The 24484-nt window shown below is 38.9% G+C and overlaps 1 protein-coding gene across 2 annotated transcripts in view; it reads left to right on the top strand.

Moving 5' to 3' along the window:
• Nucleotides 1-24484, top strand: part of tbc1d5 (TBC1 domain family member 5) — a 286560-nt gene that overhangs the window by 238264 nt on the left and 23812 nt on the right. For both annotated transcript variants that reach the window (XM_031903544.1, XM_031903545.1), the window contains exons 16-17: nt 2064-2149; nt 7264-7574. In XM_031903544.1, coding sequence (XP_031759404.1) covers nt 2064-2149; nt 7264-7574 — 397 coding nt within the window. The remainder of the gene's footprint in view (nt 1-2063; nt 2150-7263; nt 7575-24484) is intronic.

Raw genomic sequence — 24484 nt, 5'->3', positions numbered from 1 at the left:
ACTGTTGAGTGAATGTTATAGGTTATTGGTACATGGCAGCTCTGAAACCAATGCAATTAGCTTTAGAACTTAATAATCAGCCCTGTAGCATCAGGTTATAAGACAGACCAACCTCATTTTCTGCTTGATAATTTGCGACGACCCCTAAGCTTATCTTCCCAACAGCTGCCCAGAGCTCACTGAGCATGTGCAGTGTCACTGACATCTCTTAACAAAATCCAAGGTAGGGACCTTCTGTGACAAGCTTGAAGGCCTGGATCATTACTACTGTAGAGATGCTGATGCAGTAAGTTTAGTTTATAAAATATGGCATTTCTAGCCATACTCATTTCATTCATTAGGTATACTTCTCCTTTAAGTCTCGGGCAATTCATATGACTTTTGCTCCGTACAATCGCCTTCTTTGGTAGCTTGTCTAGACATTTTCATTTTTAATGGATGCAAATATGCTCTGAGCTGATGGAAAATTAGTTTGACAGTGACAAATAAAATGACAGATGTATTTTTCACATGAGATGCAAATGTTAATTAAAGTAATAGGGAATCATTGCCAAACTATATGCGTCCATTGTTCACTACCTATTTATATATTTGTCTCTGTTTGTATTATTCCAGTCACGTTTCACCAATTATTAGATTAAACTTTTGTCTTCCTAAACACTTCATTTTGTTTTTATTTGCAAAAATCTGTTCTGTGAAAAAAGTATTTTAAAATGTAAATCTAATTGATATTAGTGTTATTAGTGGCTTGTGCAGTGTCTGTCATACACAGAGATATTCCTGTAATTCGTAGCTTTCTCGATAATGGGTTTCCGGATAAATGGTGCCATACCTATACATAAAGATATATATGTGTACAGCTATGGGACCAGTTATCTGGAAACCCATTATCTAGAAAGCTACGAATTACAGGCAGGCTATCTCCCATAAGCAAATAATTCACATTTTTGAAAACTACTTTTTCTCTGTAGTAATAAAACAGAACCTTGTATTTAATCCTTATTAGTAATCATTATTGGTGGTAAATAGTCCTATTGTGTTTATTTAATGTTCAAATTAGTTTTAGTAGACAAAGTATGAAGATTAAATTATGGAAAGATTGTGATTTAACAATTTTTATTTTTCAATCAAAAAATCCTTTAAAACTTAAATGAAAAGATTTGGCATCTAAAATCTAACAAGCATCTGTAGAAGTCAAATGGAGGTGTGTTTTCAGTATTCAAGCTGTTTTATCATTCCATTTTTTTGTTGAAATAAGTCTGGGTTTTTCCCAGACTGCAGAAAAAACTTGACTGAACGAGTTTAGGTGAAAAAAACATAAAATTAGCAAACTGGTCTCTAATTAGTACAGGTATTGGACCCCTTATCTGGAAACCCATTATCCAGAAAGTTCAGAATTACGGAAAGGCTATCTCCCATAGACTCCATTTTAGTCAAATAATTGACATTTTCATAAATGATTTTCTTTCCTTTGTAATAATAAAACAGTACCTTGTACTTGATCCCAGCTAAGATATAACTAATCCTTATTGGAGGCAAAACAATCCTATTGGGTTTAATTACTGTTTAAATACTTTTTTTTAGAAGACCTAAGGTAGGAGATCTGAACTATGGAAAGACCCATTATCCAGAAAACCCCAGGTCCAAAGCATTCTGGATAACGGGTCCCATACCTGTACTCACAAATCGCTGCCTTTCTCATTGCGCCACCATATGAGTTCCCATTAAATGATTTAATGCATTTTTAGGCTTCCCGATGGATGAGTGCCACTATCTTTCTTTATATTTCTACATAAATTAGTTATAGTAATGGAACTCGCAGGAATATTCCGATGGCTTTTACTTACCATCAATAGCTGGCACAGAAATATGTTTGGCCATTTTATTATAAAGGAGACAATCGTTTTTACATATATATATCATGCTAATTATCTGTTAATGTGCTCTTTTATTCACACACACACAGGTATTAGATATGTTTATAATGATAAAGGTATTCAGCATTTGCTTATTGTAACTTGCCAGATTTGTAATGCAGCTAACCAAATCCCCCTTTATTGCAGAAAAACCCAAGGCCAGTGAATTACCAGTTTCATCAAAACCTTGACTACTACAAAGCACGCGGGTTGGACTTGCTGAACAAATCACGGTACGTTTTTTCATTCCTTTCTTTTGTTTGACTTGGGCCCCGAACTGGCAATCTATGGGTTATAGTATATTCCAGGGGGGGCTGGTGTAAAATGCCACAGACAGTCACTATTTATTGGGCTGGTGGGGGGATGATTGGGCCTCTGTGTACTTAGAATGCCAGGGCCTTTTTTGATTCCCAGTCCAGACCTGGTTTGACGCTTATATTTGCAAGTGTAGTTGGTGGTAATGGTGCAGCTGCTTTTTTGCTTGACTGTATTTTATCCTTTCTGTCTGTCTCTGTTTATTAGAATGCTGCATTTTACATTGCATGCTTTCATTTCATCCCTTTATGCTTTCAAAAGCTCTTTTTTGTTAGCCATTATTTTAGCAAAGCTCAAATTCATCCTTTTTTAATCACCTACCACATAATTTATGTATAACATTGTCTCTGGAGATGTAATTTGTTTGCCTCTGGGAATTTTATTGATTATTAAATACAGAAAACTAATAGAGAGTGTCCTGCCAGACTCCATAAATAAGGTTAACCATTTTGCCATTCTGGGTCTATTGCATGTGGCCCGCGACCCCCTTCTGTGTGGCTGCTTTGATGGCTTACCTTTGTGTAAGATTTAAATGGTATCAGTACTGAGATTAACTGCCCCCCTGCATGGTTCACACCTTAGATTCAGGTTGTAATCCCCCTGTATTGTATAAACATGTAATCCCCTGTGCTGTTTACACCTTTTAATCTCTGCATTGTTCACACCTCAGGAGGTAAACACCCATGTTGTTCACCTCTTCGCACCTTATACTGGTGTATGAACAGTTACAGCATTGTGTCACTGTATGTACTGCCTGTGTGTATGATACACACAGGCAGCATAGGGCAGGCAGAGTATGGTACACACAGGCAGCATAGGACAGGCAGAGTATGGTACACACAGGCAGCATAGGACAGGCAGAGTATGGTACACACAGGCAGCATAGGACAGGCAGAGTATGGCACACACAGGCAGCTGAGGGCAGGCAGAGTATGGCACACACAGGCAGCTGAGGGCAGGCAGAGTATGGCACACACAGGCAGCATAGGGCAGGCAGAGTATGGTACACGCAGGCAGCATAGGGCAGGCAGAGTATGGTACACGCAGGCAGCATAGGGCAGGCAGAGTATGGTACACGCAGGCAGCATAGGGCAGACTGAGTACTGCCTAAGTGTGCCATACTTTGCCTGGCCTATGCTGCCTGTGTGTGGCAGGGGTTTGTTCTGGGAGTTTGTTAGCAGTTGGAAATAGCCATTAAATGGTCCCTAAGGTGTGTAATTTTGTGCTGGGCTTGGTGTGCTATCCAGGGGAGGAGGAGGCGTAGTGATTTAAGGGTGTGTCTTAATATGACATAATATAATTCTTTCACATATGAATGAAGGTTAATATCCCCGTAGTGAGCACCAACCATTTGGATTTTTGCTGCACTACCACCATTAAGTTGGGCATGGTCTTAAAAGCTTTTGTGATAACGTGTGTGGTTTGAAGTGGGTGGGGTTTAAAAAAGGGAGTGGTCAAAAATGGCTTCCATTAGTGGCCCTCCACTATGTATGCTAGATAGATTTCAGACCTCGGCACCACAGAAGTTGGACAGCACTGGTGTATACCACTTGCCTTAGCCACTGGCTGGGCTAGTACGATATACCTATGGCTATTAATTTTTGTGGCACAAGCAGGCACTTATACTTTGTTTCTATAAGAAACCACAGGGTTCATTTATAATTGAGCACAATGCTTGGAATTAAGCATTGTTATTCTATGGTAAGGTTATTCTATAGTAAGGTTCCCAATATTCCTTATTTCCCAGGGACAGGGAGTATTTCAGGACTTTGGTGCCTGGGGAAAACTGTACCCCTTTCCCCATGACTTTGTTATACAAATTGCCAAATGCAGTGTGTTCTGCTGGTGGTAAGGGGCTGTACCATTTCTCGAGTCAATTTTTGAAACATTTTCTGCCCAGGTACAGCATGAGGATTATATATTATCATATGAGGACCAGAAAATACATTGAAAGCAATTCACCCTCTCTAGGAAAATATGTCCAAAGCAATTTTGATTCTTAAGATAAAAAAATATCTCTCAATGACCTTAAGTGGGTGAGTTTAAGTGGGGAGGTTTTGTGTCCCACATGATGTGCTACACACCCACTCCTCTCCTTGTGTGCCTGGATTTCAGTTTGAAATGATCAGCAACCTTGTTCCATTGGAATAGCATGTTTTAGGATAAAAACATTAAACAAGGCCAGATTGACAAGACTCTAAATGTCAAAATATCTGTTTGTAACCAGGTTGGCTGCCTCTGGACTCCCACCATGTGTTCTACACTGAATTCTGTGGCACAATAAAGTTCCATATTCCTAAAATAGCTAAAATCACATAAGCATTCCTCTGTTTACATTTCATTTTGGAAACCCAATAGATAATGTTTATTTTCCAGCTTTTATGTTTATGTTTTTATATTTATTTTGTAATGAAATGTAACATTCTTATTGTGCTGTCTTGTCTTCCTTTGTCATTAATTTGGCTTGAATAAAAGTTATATATTTCCTTACAACAGTTGTTGCTTTTTCAGCATCAGCAGTTCTCTGCTCTGAAGTTCTGTTTGTTACATGTAGTAGTTATGGTTACCCACCTACTCCCTAGTGAGCAAGCCAGGTAACTTACCACAGGAAAAAGACTGATACATATCCATATTAAATATTCTCTGCAATAGACCACTTTTTCCTTCTAACGTATAAAATACACAGAAAGGGTATTTTATGTATCTTTTTATTTCCAAGCTACTGTAAGCAATAAAGGGACGCACATAATGCAAACATATATAACCAGCAGTCCCTTAAAATAGAAGAAAGTGGTGGCATGCTGTGCCACACCATAGTCAAACGTGACAAATCACTATAAAACCATAGTCACTGGGGCTCATTATTTATAAACACTGGGCAAATTTGCACATGGGTAGTAACCCATAGCAACCAATCAGTGTCTGACTTTTTTCAGCCAGCTGTCAGTTGAGCAGTGAGAACAAACATTTTATTGGTTACCATAGGTTACTGGCCAGTAGCAAATTTGCCCAGAGGTTATAATTGAGTCCCAGCATCTCTAGCTGTTTCCTTGTGTGATTTATTGGCACAGGGTTCCTTTATTATATCTTTATAAGGTTAATAAATGTCAATCCTTCATGCTAACCCACTCACTGCTATTTCACTAACACATCTGAGAAATATACCTTTTATTTTTTACTGTGACTCGAGTTTCCTCTGCAAAGATTTAGAATCCAGGTTTCAGAATCTCAAATTATCCAGATTGTTTAAGCGTAAGAAAGCTGATGAAAAGTTTTCAGTGTCTGAAAACGAGTTCACGTAGAAGTCAGTGGGAGCTGTAGTTTAAATATTCAGGCTATTTTTTAATTTGAGCTTTTGAAATGAATTTTAAATTAGTTTTTGATTTTTGAGATTTTTTATACTTTTAAGATTTTCAAGTTTTTTCACATCCATGAAATATTACCCAAACTGTATATTTTTTGTATCCATTTCCTTTACTTGTATTTTCTGAAGAAAAAAGCAAAAATCTGTGGGTAAAATACACAATATAAGGCAGTTTCACACATCCGTTGGATTATGGTCTGTGTTGATGATGAAAGACACTTCTTTACAAAGTGTGTGCCATAGGCACATATAAACATATATCTATGTCTATTGATACATTCAAAAATGAAAGTTTAATAAAATAAGGAAATTAAAAATTATACCACTTCACTCATATATTTGGGCATACACAAAGGACACTGATAATGCTCACAACAGAAGGATAAATAAGAGGAGTTAAATGAAACAGCCAGGGCACTGAAAAGATAGTTCTACCAGTAGAGTCTTCTAGAGTCCACTAATCCTCTGGTTGGAAAAGCGTTTCTCATTTTGCAATAGATGTATTATAAGGGCCCCAAATGGCAACAACTCATCATCTTCTGTAATTCCCTAAGAGGTTTTGTCAGGCTTGAAACATTTGCTCCATCAACGGAAGCCGGAAACTGACTTGTTGCATAGCTCTTACCGTTCTACTTAATTTGAATTAAGAATTACGACTTTAAAAGAATGTCAAATCCTGATAAAAGGGTGAGAAAGTTCTTGCAGCATTTATATATATATATATATATATATATAGACAAGCAGAGTACCGCACACACAGGGACTTTATGAAAACAAAAAAGGTTTATTGAAAAAATCCGACGTTTCGAGCACCAAACTGTGCTCTTCCTCCTCCCTGAGGAAGAGCACAGTTTGGTGCTCGAAACGTCGGATTTTTTCAATAAACCTTTTTTGTTTTCATAAAGTCCCTGTGTGTGCGGTACTCTGCTTGTCTATTGAATTGTTTGACCAGCACCGAGGGCAGTTGTTTTTTGCTCGAAGGGTGTGCTCCTTTCTGTTTTTGTATATATATATATATATATATATATAATACAAGAAACAAACAGAGCACACCCTATAAAGGATGAAATGGCTCTTAAAGTGATGTATGTTTTAACTAGCTTTACTCTAGCCTGGTTGTTGTTGTTAATCATGTAGATAAATCAATAATTTTGCTACTGCTAAAGGCTTTCTAGTTTTTTAGATACGTAAATAAATATAATAAGAAAGAACTCTCATTTGTGCTGGTAATCTTACTTATCAGAAATATTTAACAAAAATATAACATTGCCCTTGACTGGTGTTTTATTTGAATAATCAATCCATCTTATTTGCTTTTTCTCTGTAATGGGAAGACTGCCAGCTAGTACATAAAACTTTGTCCAGAATTAAAAATTGTTATTGTTGGAAAGTTTTTAAAAGTCTTAAGACATGGTGCTTCACATTGCAGAATGGCCCTTGTCTGGCAACCTCCATGCCCCAAGTATTCCCATGCTAGTAAATATCTGCAACCATACAATACTGGCTTATAATTCTTTAACTGCAACATAAATAGCTTTCCTGGATATCTAGATATTTAGTTAACTTCAATCTCTGGTTCATTTTTTTTTTTTTTGCTAATATTACAGTAATTGACTTCACAAAACATACAGGTACATTTTTATTAATATGTTTGATTGTTATCTTTAGTGTCAACTCCAAGCCTGGTTCATCAGCCATGGTCAAAGTGTCTAGCAGTTTGATGAATTTTGGTCGGAAACTGATTGGCCCAACGGTCCCTACTGGAGGTGCAATGAGTCCCATGATGTCTCCCCAGAACAACAATGGAAGCGGCTTCAGCAGCAGCAACAACAGCAGGAGTATCAGCTCAGGTCTCACAAAACCTCTGCCAAACCAGTTTGTGGATGAGTCTAATCCACACCCCTTCCCATCCATGCAGCAAATGCAACAAACGCAGCGCATGATGAAATCAGAGAGTATGCCAGTGCAACTCAGTAAAGGTGAGTGGGGAAAAACAAGTTGTGGCCAAAAAAAGTTCAATTATCAACTGAAGCTGCCAACGGAAGTAAAAACACCATTGCATTCTTGCAAGAGAAGGGATAGAGTTTTACGTTTCTATCTTCTAACCTCTCCAACCACCTATCGGATGGAGGATCAGTGCAGATGGACTACCCTTACCTTTGCATAATAGAGCCCATCCTAGCCATAAAGTCACACCTCATCCTTTGGAGAAAATGTTATATGATCCACTGCACCATGGAGGAAATGCAAGTACTAGTTCAAGGTAGACTGGCAGTATCAGTATAGCAAAAAAGAAGCACCACAAACATGTAGATATTTTCCAAAGAGCTATACCATAGCGCATCAGGGCTAACCCTTGTGTATCCTTTGTTCAGCTAGTGGACCACATTTGCCTATATTTTATTGCATAGAATGTTCCACTCCTCACACAACCAGCACAGCATTCAGACCTTATGTATTTCACCTCAATGAAATGCCTCTCTGCCTTTTTATAAGGCCATGCTGGAATGCTGTCCTCAATGCTTTGCCTTCCCTCTTAAATGCAGTGTTTATAGTTCCTCACTTTGACTTTACCTCTATATAAATCACATCTGCTTTTACCTATAAATTACAGCAGCCAGAATTATAAGTCAAGCTCATCTGCCCTTATTTAATGTGGTTTACCCCATTTATCTGAGTACGGTAAGAATAATGCATGATTTTGGACTAGGCTATAGCCTTCTATGATCCTGTATCTGGCATAGTGTGATTCTTTTGACCCTTGGACCTACGCTGAAAGCTCAGTGTTTGCTAAGGTATCTGCTATGCTTCAAATTTCCACAATAGTAGTTCTAAAAGCATTTTAATTAAGTATTCATATTTGAATACCAGGAAATCAATTAAAAACAAAACAAAAATAGCTGTATCTAACTATGCTATACGGCATTATCTTATTACCAAACCCCATGCATTACCGCTTTTTGCTGTGCCTTCAGTTTATAAATATGTGACCCAAAATATTGTTTGTATATACATTGTAGTACCTTCATAATATCTGAATAAGTGCCTGCATTGCCTGCAGAACGTAAGTACATTATGACTTGTGATTAGTCCTGCCAGAGGGAATACAGTTTGCTTTAGTAGACTCACTATCTTAGATTCCCTACTCAATAGCGACACCTGCTGTTAGTTATGTGTATATGCTTTATATCCAGATAGACATTCAATATAGAATTTGTGTATTTATTAGTAATACGCGTCTAGCCCGAGCTGAGACCTCTAACTTTTTTATGTTTTAGCTTTTGGCTTTTATCGAAAACTATCCTAAAATGTAACACATTTTTTAAACAAATGTTGCAATACCCTTTTCTGGTGACCCAAATACCTGCCTTACAGTATTTTTTGATGTTTGTAGACATTGAATTCCATTTTTGATATATTTCATATTTTGACATTGACAAATTGCAATTGGTTTTCTTTTATTTATTTATTTCATGGGGTTTTTTTTTTAGTTATGCAGCTTTTTGTTCCACATATCCCAAGTTTCAGCAACTAACTGGTTGCTAGGGCCTTGTTTACCTTAGCGACCAAACAGTGGTTTGAATATGAATAGGAGAGGGACTAAATAGAAAGATAAGTAATAAAAAGTAACAATAATAATAAATTGTAAGCGCACAAAGCAATAGTTTTTGCCTGTGGGGGGGATTAGTGACCCCCATTTAAAAGCAAAGTTGCTAACATTCTATAACATACTAGAACTTAATGTAAAGCTAAACCATCCCTTTAAGAAGGTATATTTTTTGCTTCATTGGACCCGCCAGACAGCAGTTTTAGCCCCAATTGTTTCTTCTGTCCAACCAAAGCCTTCCCAAAACACTCCAGCAGTGACATGCTCTACAGCAGGGAGGGTGGGGGAATTAACGGGCACCCACACAGAGAAGGGAATGAAATTATATTTCAGATTTGTTTTTTTTATAGACATACTGTAGTTGCAGTAGTATAACCCCTCACACACTTTTGTTTATTTCTAAATATAACTGATTGTAGGATAGCAGCCTGTGTGTAGAGTATTCAGTCAGAGTCATTCTTTATTGACTGCCATAAATATTGGCTGCAGCTGAATTTGCTGTCTTAACTGAGGCAAGCAATGTGGCAGCTCTCTCTAACTTGAATATATTTATTCACATGTTTATATATAGTGGCCACTCTAAACTGTGTCCTCATAATTTAATGAGTAAGGGAAAATTAGGTTAGAGTAGGCTTACATACAGGGTTTATTTTGTCGTTAGGTGTAGCCAATAAAAGAGTACAGCAGCATCTAGCAATTTGTATTCTATTTGTAACTGGTTATGTATCTCTATGTACGTATTAAAAATATATGATTGCATTGTCTCAGTAATGGCAGCCTCTCCTTAATAAGGGCTTTCAGTTAGGCAGCATGTTCATTTGCTAAAGGCTCCGTTTGCATACCTTTCTTAAAGTTCATTGTAATTATATACGCTCGCTCTTGGGAAGCAGCTGGTAGAAATAAGTTTAATACGGCGGTAGTCGTTTCATTCCAGGCAATATTTTTAAGCACCGGCATTTAAAGTCGATCATCCCACGGCGCAGGCTGCCCAAGGAAGCACTTTTATATCAAACAGGAACAACATTATGGTTTCTTGCTTTGCTGTCCAAAATGATATTGAAATTTAATTTGATAGGCCAATAAACAACCCGATTCTGTTAAAGAACCGTACAGGAACTGGAATGCGTGCTCATAATCAGCACATCTTAGCCTGGAGACACTTTTATGGAAATGAATATGTGACGGGTTTGTTTATCCTCTCCAGACACAATTTTTTTTTTATTGACAAATGAAGAGAAGAAAGGAAAAAGCTTACACTGTGCAAATGAAATCTGGTGAATTGTTTAATATGCAGATTTAAGCAAATGATTAAGACTCGCTTCCTGTACATGTGGCTAACGGAGCCCTTCTAGGCAGGAACTCACACCGATTATATAGTCTTTGGGGAATAGTGCTTGGCTAACCAGGCGCAGCCACTCTTCTGTGCTGTGAGGGCACGCTTATTAGCTGTCTCCCAGATCTGCCTCATTGTCGTCTCTTCATCATGCGCCATTATAGTCTGGCTGCACCCTCCCTTCCTTTAACTTTTCCACTCAGGAAAAAGTCATTTTTTTATATTTTTACTTTTTTTTACTTTTGTCTCTGAACAAATGCCAGATTCAGTAATAGCAACACCATTTCTTAATTTTATGTCCAAATCTGTTTAAATATATGCAGCATTTTTTGGGTTTATGTATGGTAGTTGTACTGCATAATTATTTTTCCTATTTGTATCAACCAAAAATAAGCCCTAACTGAACATGTGCAAGCGATAGAATTCCTTCTTTCTCCTTTTAAATGCAGAATCCCCCCCCCCCTATTTTTTTTAATCAGAATTCAGTTTTTCTTTCATGTTGTGTTGCTCATTGTGGCTCCTGTTAGGAGTCAGACTGGATGTTCCTAGGGCCCCCCATAGAAACAGACAACATGGACCCAACTCTGTTAGATATAGATACAGATATGGGACCCGTTATACAGAATGCTCGGGACCTGGAGTTTTCCAGATAAGGGAATTATTTGATTAAAATGGAGTCTATGGGAGATGACCTTTCCATAATTTGGAACTTTCTGGATAATGGGTTTCCAGATAAGGGGTCCAATACCTGTAATGACAAATGGTATGGGCATTGATATAGGACCATGGTGGACAAAAAGGATGGGAATCGTTCTTGGCTGGGACCCACTAGGGCCATTCTTTGGTACTCGGGTAGGCAGGGCCGGAACTAGGGGTAGGCAGAAGAGGCAGCTGCCTAGGGCGCAACGATTGGGGGGCACCAGGCAGGAGCCTCTCCTGCCTACCACGAGTGCTACTTTGTCATTGCCTCTGCCGCTTGTCATTAGCATTGGAGGCAATGACCTATCTAATCGCACCGCCCCCCCCCCTGCACTTCCTCCTGTGCTTTGGCGCGCATGTGCTGTTCGGGGAGGTGGGCAGAGTTGGCCGACCAGGTTGCCTAGGGCGCCCAGACGGCTTGGCCTGCCCCTGCGGGTAGGCCAGTCCACCCTTGCTTGGACGGAAGATACAGTAAATGGGTTTGTGATGGAAAAGGCTGCTGCTAATATTAAGTAAACCTACATGCAGTCTGTCATATTTGTGGCCATTATGCCTTGCTAGCCCATAGCCAGTAATGCAGCCTGATCAGTCTGCATTCCCCAGCAGCAAGCTAGTGCCACTGTGGCAGTCCCTCTGCCAGACTTAAGGGAATACCCACTGGGGTTTTTTAACAGATTTTCTTACAGGTAAAAACATTTAGACATTCAGTCATTTGGATTTGTTTTTAGACCCTTTCATATCCATGATTGAACCCCGCTTGTATTGGATATATCAAGGTATGTGTGTGTAGCAGTAAGCACACCACTGAGTTTGTGCATTTTAGTGCAGGTATGAGGATCTGTGAGTGGCACCAAAGTATGTGTACATATATACATATAATAAATTCAATTCCAATATTTTTAGCACACGAATGCCCTTAATCACCTCTACTTAACAACAACCCAACATCACCTCAACAACAATCTGATTGTAATGATCTCAATCATTTGACTAATTCTCCCCTTACTGAGCCGACGGTAGTATGTGGTAAGCAGCTTAGAGCAAGGGTGCAGCATTCAATGAGAAACAAATAAGATGACAGAACGTAAAGCTGAGGGAAGACATGAAAGGCCATTGGCGAAATGCAGAATTTCACTGCGAATCCATGCCTGGCATAAGAATTCGCTCATGATTAAGTATGACATATCACTATGAAAAGTAATCAATATGAAAGTAAAAACTATTTCATAAATCAAATTCTCTTTGCTAAAACATCTATGTCTTTGTCCAAATGGTTGTATTTAGCATTGGGCACACCACAGTGTTTTAGTATGTTGATCTTTAAGTGGCACATATGAATGCTATGCTGATAGATAGATAGATAGATAGATAGATAGATATAGTCTCACATCTGTTTATGGTTTGCTGTATAGATAAGCATGTTTTGGATCAATTATCCAGAAACCCGCTATGCAGAAAGCTCCAAATTACTCATTTCCATGGATTCCATTTTAATTAAATATTTAACATTTTTTAAATTTTTTACTTTTCCCTGTAATAATAAAATAGTACCTTGTACTTGTTTTACCATCAGTAAGGATTCATTTTATCTTAGTTGGGAAACTAAGATAAAATGAATCCTTACTGATGGTAAAACAATCTTGTTGGGTTTAATGTTTAAATGATGTTTTAGTAGACTTAAGGTATAAAGATCCAAATTACAGAAAGATCCCTTATCCGAAAAAACCCCAAGTCCTGATTATTCTTGATGATAATTCCCATACCTGTAGATATGTTGCACACTGACACTGGAAATGCTCTTTCTACTCTTTGCAGTGATATTTTCCAAAACAAAATAAAAATGCAGGCCCAATAACTAGCTTTCCATTGCATTTATAATAATTACATTTTTATAATTTTTAATTATAATTTATCATTTTTTAACCATAGCTGCATGTGGTTTTTCATTTTTATACTGTACCTTGACATTTAGTAAATTCCCATGCCAGATTATATGCATAATATCAGACGTGTACTGTTGTGGTATTTTGAAAAACTGGCATTTGTTCACTAGAATATCAGGAGATATGGTAAACAATTCTGTAGTGATAACTGTAAAAGGCAAGGTAATTACAAGAGGTAATTAATTACTGTTTAATGCAGTGTGATTAAACAGAATTATTGATCACTTGTAATTGTTCTAAGAGCCCATTGTACTTGACATTATCTGCTGGGTTTTGAGTTTGTGCCATGTAGCTGTATTATTATACTATGCACATGAGTGTATCCCAGGTATGAAGTCTATCATCTGGAAACCTATTACCCAGAAAGCTTTGAATTACAGGAAGGCCATCTCCCATAGAGTCCATTTTAAGCAAATAATGCTAATTTAAAAAAAAGTATTTCCTGATGATATTAGAAATCATTAAGGAGTTCCACAACCATATAAGGGTTAAGACACACGAATGTAGACTACTAGTTCCTTCTTTGTCCTGTTGCTGGGCAGACACCCATGTATCTAGTGTTCCATTAGCATATGTTCCTTATTGGTTTATAGGTAGACCGCTCCCTTTGCACTCTAATATAGTGTTGGGAAAAGGGGTGGGTCTTTCTCTTTGGCTGCCTCTGTTGACCCAGGGAGGGAAGTCCACTGAGCCTGGGATCAATAGGGCCCCAGTAAAGCCTTCTACCCTAGAGGCTACGTCTAGCTCTAGTGAAGTTGGGGAACAGAGACCCCGTGAATGAGGAGTAGTAAGTATCAGGATAATATATATAAGAGCACTTTATTGGAAAGTGAGATTAGTTAGAAAGAGCAGTTTCTGGCTCCAACCAGGAGAGATTAGCTAGAAGTACTCTTCCCTTCAGGTACTGTTGCCTTAGAGCAGGACATGATTAAGACACAGGTATCAGGTCAGTTTCTATCCATGATCCATAGTTGGCTGTGAGGGATCCTTGGCTGCTAAGGGACACCCTGAGGATTGCTGGTTGGTGGTCCTTACCTTTTCCACCCTTGGCTGAAGTGGGCTAGACCAGTGGACACCATATTTTTCTACTTGTTGTGCAATTGCCTGATTTCTCCTCTGAGTAAGTATTACTATAACCCTGTGGATCATTGTCTTGGACAATAAACAAGTTACGTTTTGGTTTACCACAAAAGAACGTTCTGGTGCCCATTCTTTCATTTGCTTGCACACAGCCACTTAGCGAAAGCTCATCTGGTGTGTAGAGTCCTATGTACCCCATGTTCTAAAGCCAATCTAGCTGGTGTTGCCTGTTTTCACAGCCAAATAGGGGTTACACTGAGCTACTAGTAACAGCTACTTGTCGAGGCAATTCTCAGTATTGTCTATGGCAGGGTATTATCTGGTGTTTAGTAGCCCTGACAAGTAGCTGCTACTAAGCAGCTCCATGTGTCTTCACCCTAAAAGGGAGAAGGAAGAATGTTTTTATTAAGGTCATCATATATAATTATATATACATATACACTCAATAAATCTTTTTAGTTAACCCAGTGATCCCCAACCAGTGGCTCAGGGGCAACATGTTGCTCACCAACCCCTTGGATGTTGCTCTCAGTGCCCCCATACCAGGTAGTTATTTTTGAATTCCTGACTTGGGGGCAAGTTTTGGTTGAGTAAAAAGAAGTTTCACTACCAAATAAACCCTCCTGTAAGCTGATAGTGTGCATAGAGGCTGCCTAATAGCCAATCTTAGCCCTTATTTGGCACCTTCATTAACTTTTATGATGCTTGGCTCATGAGTAAGAAAGGTTGGGGACCCCTGAGTTAACCTATAGGGTTTCCACCACACATCTAGTAGGTGTGCATCTGACAGGAGGCTGGCAATGATGTAGCGATTGGCTGATCACTGTGTCATTCAGTGCAGAGTCCTGTCTAGATTTGCTAAAGACCAGGAAGGGCAGTTTTGACCCAAACTGTGCAGTTTAATCAGAACCAGACAGGAGGCAACGCTATTATGTTAGCAAGTGTACTGAACCATTCAGGGGACCACAAACAAAATAAAAAACTAACAATGGGGCAGATGGAATTACTGTACAGATCCAGCCCTTTTTGCAAAAACAGGCCCACCATGGTAGCTGTATTGTTTCCCTTGTGTGTAAATGTAAATAGAGATACAGTCTGCTTTGCTGCATGACACTTGATCTATAATATGTAGTAATAACATTTATTATATGTGTTATATTTATTTATATCTACTGAGTGCCTGCAAGCTTTACCTTAATATATGTGATAATTACATTCACTCACTGTTAGCTTCTATTCATACTGACCCATTATCAGTTTTGTAAACAACGTCTTCATTATGCCATTGTACTTACTGCAACTTTAGTGCATTGGATCCAATATTATATTGGAATCTTTTGCCTGAATAACACTGCACTAAAGATTCAAGGGCTTGTGTATGTCTGCAAATGCAGTTGCATTCCCTGCGATAATTGCAGTAGATGCAGCACAATTTTGTCAAGAGCATTACCCTCTTGTGACTATGATGACACTGGAATCCTGGGGAAAAAACAAAGAAATTGGACTTTGCTCACTGCATTTGCAGATGAACACGTGCCCTATAGAATAAGACCTTTATTTACATTAAAAGAAAGACACAGCAACATGGTCTATTTTCTAATTCTGTAGTCCAGAAGAACACATTTCCTTAATACCTCTGGGCAGTGACAATGAAATAAAGTCAACAAATGAATTAAATGGTGTTTGGTTCTGGGTATCTAATGTGCCTAGTTTATATTAAAAGCACAGAGCCTGAGAATAGATTGAGATGTATGTAATTAAGTCATGGATGTCACATTTAGAAATATTTCCCATGGTTGGTTTGTAAGAAGCTAGGTAGCTTTTCATTTATCACGATTAAGTCAATTCTTTGTTTAGATCCTGGAAATAGAAATAGTTACTTTTATCTTAGTAATACTTGCACTGGATAATATTGATATGGAATATAGAAGATATAACATTGTACACTCTAATCCAGTATGTAGAAACTGCAGGGCAGTCCAGCTAATATGGTACATAAAGCCTATTTGTGCACAGTCCTGTTAGGTCTTGGCCTTTGGAACGTATATGGCAATTCTCTCCGAAGTTATATATTCCCACTGCATTCCTCCTTTCTTTAGAGAGATATGGGAACATTTACAGATAGAAAGGTATCAACGCCATCTTTTTAAAGGGCCACACAGTGAATCAAACTTATTAGAGAGGCATTCACATGCATACACACATGCCCTGGGTAAGTGTACATTCAAGAAAATATCAACATTATATACGGTATATATACTTTATTATCTTATCTCAAAAGATCCTTGCACTTATTATCATTTCTACGGCCAGAGTTCTACAGAATAGTGATGCTTATCAGTTAACTCTACCACATCCATCATTTGAGTCACATTTGCATGCAATGAATAGAAAGCATGAGGGGGAAAGAGCAAGTTGTAGGCTTACAGGACCCTTTGGAACAGCGGTGCCTTATGAGGCAACTTGGGGCTTCTACATGATGTATATGTTCTCTTTTGTTAATCCTTATGCAGGTATAGGATCCATTATCCAGAGACCTGTTATTTAGAAAGCAACGAGTAACAGAAAGATTACCTCCCATAGAGTACATTTTAATCAAATAATTCACATTTTTAAAAATTGTTTTATTTATTCCTGTATTAATAAAACAGTACCTGTACTTGATCCCAGCTAAGATATAATGCACTTATTGGAGGCAAACAGTCCTATTGGGATTATTTAATATTTAAATACATTTTTAGCAGTCTTAATCAATAGTGATCCAAATTACAGAAAGATCACTTATGCAGAAAAACCCCATGTCCCCAAAATTCAAGATAATAGAACCTGGCATGGTGTAGTTTTAATAATGTCATCCAATCATACAATAATTATATCATCTTGTTTGTATGTATGTATATCAGTATTTATAAAGTGCAACTTATGTACGCAGCGCTGTACAGCAGAATTAATACAACAGGGGATTTTTAAAATAATAGATAAATACAAAGTATAACAATAAATACAAGGTACAGTTGCAATAAGTTAAAGGAGAAGGAAAGTCATTGTTGGCATTTTACTGCCAATAGATTTACCACATTAGTGCCACCTAGAATGCTATATTTATTCTGCAGAAAGCTTTACTATACCTGAGTAAAGAGCCCTAAGCTCTCTCCATTTGTTTAAGATAGCAGCTGCCATTTTAGCTCTGTCACCCAGCTTCCCCTTGCCGCTCTTTTCTTTTCCTTTTTTCGGTTGTTTTAATTCTGTGCTTTTCAAAAAGTTCTCAGAATATACTGTAGGTGGCATGGACTCACGGTCCAGGCCCAGACTGGCAATGTGTGGATTCTGGCTAATGCCAGAGGGGCTGCTGTAAGATGCCATAGACAGTCACTATTTATTGGACTGGTGGGGGGCTGTTTGGGCCTGTGTACTTGAAATGCCAGGGCCTGTTTTGAATCCCAGTAAAAACCTGCTCAGGGTAAACAATGAACACAAGTGCAAAGTGGAAGCTGCAAAACAAAAAAATAAATCAAATCTTACCCACAATGCAGCATGACCTCCTCCATATTAGCATCACCCACCCAAATAATAATGTAGTGCATTATGTGTGCTGTGTGGTATCATGGCTGATAAATATAATCAATTGGTGCAAAGGAGCTGTGTGTGTAAGGAGATCCTTGGATCATTGTGTCCTGCACTTTGCTTCTTGTGAGCAATTCAGCAAAGCAGGCTAAACCATGTACACAATTGCAAGGAGCATGTATATATGCATGTACCTTTGTAAACTCTGTATATATCCCTACAGTTTTCCATGTAATTTTGCATTTGCATATTTAAATGAGCCCTGCTAATTATGTGTATATTGCTTTTTCTGATACTTGCTTTTATCATACTAGGATACTTATAGAACATTTGACATTTTATACCCCATCTATACAGTTCAGACTCTAACCAGGCAGTAACCCTAAAGAAAAAGTAAACCTTTTTCTTTCTCTAAAATTTGTTTTTTTTTTTTGCACAAGCAACTCCCTTAGTTACTTCCTAGTCTAACATGAAGCTCCACCCCCTTTTCTTTACTGAGCTCTTCTTTCTCTCTGACTGTGGAGATGGCCGAAGAGGTGTCTACTGTGCATGCCTGACTGATTTTCATTGAAGTAACGGCACCTCTTCAACCACAGAAAAGGGGGAGGAGCTTCATGCTAGACTAGGAAGTGACTGAGAGAGCTAAAGCTGAGCTGCTTGTGGTGCAGGAAGAAACCTGATGCCACATGAAAAACCACAGGCCAAGATTAAGCCCCTACATTGGCATATCAGCCTCCTTCTGTGCATGTGATTATTATTGAACTTGTGCATGTGATTATTCTTATAACTTTTCATTGAAAGCTATTATAGGTTTTTAAGTTTGCTAAACATAAATGAAAAATACATTATATAAAAATGTAATTTTTTATTTTTTTTTTAAAGAACCTGATGAATGACTTTACTGTGACACAAACCTGTAATTCATCACTTTAGTACAGTAAGACTTAAAATACATGACATATTCTATAGATTGCCATTAAACAGTATGACACTGGTATTATGGTGTATTTTTTATATGTGGGCACCGGATTGTGAGAATGTCCTTATTCTGATCCTCAGACTAAATCACTAGTTAGGCACAGTACTGTGATACCTGGGGAAGCATTATGTGCTTATTCTGTACATACAGCGCAATGCTGAGGGGATCACTGTTTTCTATAAAACTCTATACATTTGAGTAAACAATACATTTGAACTATGATATGGACATGGGATGGTTTGCATGTTTTGTATTCTCAGTATAGTGTTAACACCACCCAAAGGAAACAAACTTTTGTTCTGCTTTGAGAAAAACCACCTGTTAATTTCCTGCCATTTGTGGTGTCACTGCTTCACATAAAACTTCATATGAATACATTGTTTTCCACCAGATTGCTGAAAAGGTATAATATCCTGAATCTGCATTCATGCTTGGTGCAGTGGCTGCTGGGGGTTGCTGAAAGATGCAGTTGTGCAGCAGCAGCTACCATCGAGCGTACAAGTCTAATCTAGAACAATACCCTGTGCCCTATAAAAATTATTTCTCTTGCTATACATTGTAAGCTGACTTGCATTACAATTTTTTGAGTCACTTTGGGAAGTAGCCACAAGGGGGCAATATTGCTTAGTAAATAATCAAATATCTATTTTTTTTTTTTCCTTTGGATTAGTGGAAGCTGTAGCAGAATTTGATTTTTAAATTACATTTTGTGTCATATGACACAAAAGAAAAGCTATAGAAAATATAACTGACTGGAACCTTAACTGCTTATCTTATTTATTTTGAAAGAAATGTTTGATTTTAGCCTATTTTTCATCCCCTTGTTGATTGGTCTTAGTTCAGTTTTGTTTTTAATATATATAGCATATTTATGTAGCCATGCCACACATAATGCCATTAATGGCTTCTTGACAATTGTCTGACCATTCAGCCCTAATAAGAGAAATAAGCATCTGAAACTATTCATTGTTTCCTAGGTTTCTGTTTACTAAGTGAAATATGGCTTCTCTGGCATTCCTCAGCTTGAATGTTAATGAAGAGAAGCACCAACACTAGAATGTCTTACAATAATCTGACCACTAGGGGCACAGCGTCTTTCCTGTCTATGGATTATATTTATTTTACCAAAGAAAGCAACATGTCAGCTCTTCATATTTTTTAACTCACCCTGGAAATAAGTGATTTCTTAGTCTTTTTACAACTAAGTTGTTGCTTTATTTTCTTCCTAAATGATTTATATTGTTTTGATATTCTGGTAGCATTACCCATAAATAAAAATGTCTTTCTAAATGAAGTGATTCAATTTCTGTTCAAGTGCAGAATGAAGCTGTTAGTATCCTTAATCCCTGTTTGCAGGTTGCAGAGAGGATTTACAATTCTGAGGGTTGTTAGGGAAATATTTCTGATAGTCAGGAAAGTATTGATTAATAAGAGAAAGTATTGAGTCCTTAATGATTCCGCATTTTGATATTTGGTTAGTGTGCCCTTGCAATACTGACCAGGCCTTCAGTGAAATTTCTACCCCCGAAGGAGTGCTATTCCCACACCCAATCTCCCAACAATGGCACTTAGTTTTTTCAAAATCTTTGTATTTGATACAGGCCTGACTACACATGGAGCACCTTAGGCAGTTTGGTCACTGCTTAAAGAACATGTCAACCCCACAGATAAGTTTTTGCTTAATAAAAGAAAACATAATTCTAAGCAACTTTCCAATGTGAATTTATTAAAAATTGTTAATGCTGTAAACGTTGTTTGTAAATGTACTGTATATAGTTGAGTATAAGCCAAGTTTTTCAGCACTAAAAATGTGCTGAAAAAGTAACCCTCGGCTTATACTCGAGTATATGGATGTGCTGACTCTGGCTCGATGTGCAGATGTAACGTGTTCCTGTGGTGGGACTTGTACACTGGGGTCCACTGAGGACACCCCCTCACGTGAACTGATACTGGTACTTGATAATTAGTATGGCAGCTTCCTTAGCCTTCCCAAACTTGCTTTTGTCTGCTGCTGTAGCATTTTTCTTTCCCTAAAGTTATCTATTATTTATTTATCTGTTATTTATTTGATTATTGAAACTTAGCAGAAACGGCTGGATTTCCCACCCTAGGCTTATACTCGAGTCAATGAGTTTTTTCCAGTTTTCTTAGGTAAAATTAGGTACCTCGGCTTATATTCGGATCGGCTTATACTCGAGTATATATGACTATAGAAAGCAGCATTTGCTGTACTCCTGGTTGTTACTTTTTAAACAATGTTGCAAAGGTCAGTCTCCTCCAGCATGTCAGGTCTGTCAGTCTGCTGCCTTGTGTTACATTGTTTCTAATGCAGAGCCACCAGGGCAGGGAATAGAAAAGGACAGGTAGACACTGCTTTTAATAGCAATTAAATATACAAATAAGTCAAAAACCATTGCAAATTTGTAATCAGTGCATATTGCAAAGTTGCTTACAATTCTGTATTCTTTTATTAAGCAAAAAATTATATTTTGGGTTAACTTTTCCTTTAATCCTATAAAACTGCCAATTATGACCATTTGGGTATGTAGCTTCCAAAATTCAATGCCACCCCTAGGATATTGTGTTGAGAGGATAGCACATCTGCCGCGAGTAATGCTCCATACTGCTTTGTCTGTACAGTTATAGGATCTGCTTCTTTAGAATGCTCAGGAAGAAATACATAATACATTGAATACATTTATAACAGGTTTTGATGTTTTTTTTATAAAAAAAAGCCTTTGAGTAGTGCTGGGCGGTATGACCAAAAATTTATATCACGGTATTTTTCAAAATTATATCGGTATCACGGTATTTGACGGTATTTTTTTTTCCCCATGCATGATTAGGTGACCACCCCAAACACCCGCCACCCGCACCCCCCCGCCACCCCAAACACCCCCCCATCCGCACGCAGCCCCCCCACCCCCCCATCCGCACGCACCCCCCCACCCCAAACACCCCACCCCAAACACCCCCCCATCCGCACGCACCCCCCCCACCCCCCCATCCGCACGCACCCCACCCCAAACACCCCCCCATCCGCACACCCCCACCCCAAACACCCCCCCATCCGCACGCACCCCCCCACCCCACCCCACCCCAAACACCCCCCCATCCGCACGCACCCCCCCCCACCCCCCCATCCGCACGCACCCCCCCCACCCCAAACACCCCCCCATCCGCACACACCCCCCCACCCCACCCCAAACACCCCCCCATCCGCACACACCCCACCCCACCCCAAACACCCCCCCATCCGCACACACCCCAATAATACATTGAATACATTTATAACAGGTTTTGATGTTTTTTTTATAAAAAAAAGCCTTTGAGTAGTGCTGGGCGGTATGACCAAAAATTTATATCACGGTATTTTTCAAAATTATATCGGTATCACGGTATTTGACGGTATTTTTTTTTCCCCATGCATGATTAGGTGACCACCCCAAACACCCGCCACCCGCACCCCCCGCCACCCCAAACACCCCCCCATCCGCACGCAGCCCCCCCACCCCCCCATCCGCACGCACCCCCCCACCCCACCCCAAACACCCCCCCATCCGCACGCACCCCCCCCACCCCCCCATCCGCACGCACCCCACCCCAAACACCCCCCCATCCGCACACACCCCCCCCACCCCACCCCAAACACCCCCCCATCCGCACGCACCCCCCCACCCCACCCCACCCCAAACACCCCCCATCCGCACGCACCCCCCCCCACCCCCCCATCCGCACGCACCCCCCCACCCCAAACACCCCCCCATCCGCACACACCCCCCCCCACCCCACCCCAAACACCCCCCCATCCGCACACACCCCCCCCACCCCACCCCAAATACCCCCCCATCCTTTTCACATAAATATAAAGGACTTTATTATACTGCTTTTTATGTTTGGGTGACAGGTCCCCTTTAAGGTAAAGGGCCAAATGTCCGGGAACAAGAAACAAGAGCAATGTGTGAATTTTGGCTAGTTCTTGGATATCTGTACCATTTGGTAACTCATTTATAGCTCAGCTCCTGTAGTTAAAAACATTAAGGTGAGGGCTGCAATATCTGTATCATTTTCAGCCTCAGTAGATTTCACTCCTTGCTAATATTTTCCTTTTAATTTAGCAAGAGGATTCCAGTTTATTATTTGAAATGGTTAGGAGGCATAACTATAGAGGAAAGAGCTAGTTATGTTACTGTCATGGAGGCACCCAAATGTAACAAGCACATATAACACACGCAAACAAAGAGCAGGGGCTATCCAGCAGGCATTAAATACAGGGGCTGCCGTGTGCCTTGTTAATATGCGTTAGGGTTAGGGTTTTCAACTTCCGTGTTTATGTGACAAAAAGTCACATGATTTTAAGAATTTGGATTCGGTTCGGCCAGGACAATCGATTAAGCTGAGTCTGAATCCTGCTGAAAAAGGCAGAATCTTGGCTGAATCCTGAACCAAATCCTGAATTCAGTGCATCCTTAGATTAAATGGATTTTGACAAATGCTTGGAGGATTTTATATCCCCTGTGCAATGTTCTTTTCCACTGTGGGTGCAATTTAAAAAAAATATTCCAGAGTAACCAATTAAATCCGATCTGCTTAATGCAGTAAAACATTTGAAAACAATATTCTGATTGGTTGATGTGGCCATAAAATGTACATGTTTTCTGAACTCCTGTGTGTCTTTAATGTATCTCATTTTCTCATGGTAGAGAAAATATGGCTGTGTATATTTTTCTTACCCTGCCTAAAGAGGGAACTTTTCAGAATTTTTCACTTTTATTCATTTATTTATTTTTAATTAAAGAAACGTTTTCTGTTACTAAATATATCTGGTTTTATAAAAGTTGTAGACTTTTTTTTTTAATCTTAGAGCAAAAGACCAAAACCTTTTGCTAAGTGACAATGTGGACAGGGTCACCCTGACTGATGACACTTCCTTATGCTAACATAAAAGTAACCACTACCATGGCACACTGGTTTGAGCAACAAATACAGATCCATTAAATCAAGTAGAATTTATTTTATTTTGTTATTGGGGATTTCTGAAAGGGTGCTTGGTTTCACTACTCTGCCTGGCATGGCAGCACCCCACAATGATTTTATTAAACCCTCGTGCATTATATAGATGGCATTTTATTTATGGCACAGCCTGGAATATGGGAAATTTAAATGGGTCATTTTGTCACACAATATAAAATGCATTCCTCATTTGGTGCTATTTTCCCATTCAGTCCATTCTAGGGCTTTGCATTATAAAAGTCAGTGAGACCTGATTTAAGAGACACTTGGAGCCGTTTATATTGGCATTAGAAATAATGCAGCTGCATCAGGCAGACTGAGGAAATATTATATGGATGAAACAATGGGGGTGGTTTGAATTCAGCAATTTCCAGTGAGCTCATAAAGATTTTGATTCATGTTGCCTGAATATATGTTAGTGAACCAGCGCAAGGTAACACATGGCCTCATTTAGTACAATACAAATAAAGGGCATCAGACCTCCCTCATCCAAAGATATTTAATATTTTTTGAAAAAGTTTTTCATAACAAATATCAAAGTTGCTTTTTAAATATAGAAGTTGGCATGCAATGTTAACGGAATAATGATTACACTTTAGCGTTTGTGATTACACAGCGTTTGTGAGTATCCAACATTTTTACCTGATTATGCACATAAAGTTCCCTCGTCC

Source organism: Xenopus tropicalis, chromosome 6, assembly GCF_000004195.4.
Source record: "Xenopus tropicalis strain Nigerian chromosome 6, UCB_Xtro_10.0, whole genome shotgun sequence".
Lineage (NCBI taxonomy): Eukaryota > Metazoa > Chordata > Amphibia > Anura > Pipidae > Xenopus > Xenopus tropicalis.
This window is presented reverse-complemented; position numbering and strand designations above follow the sequence as displayed.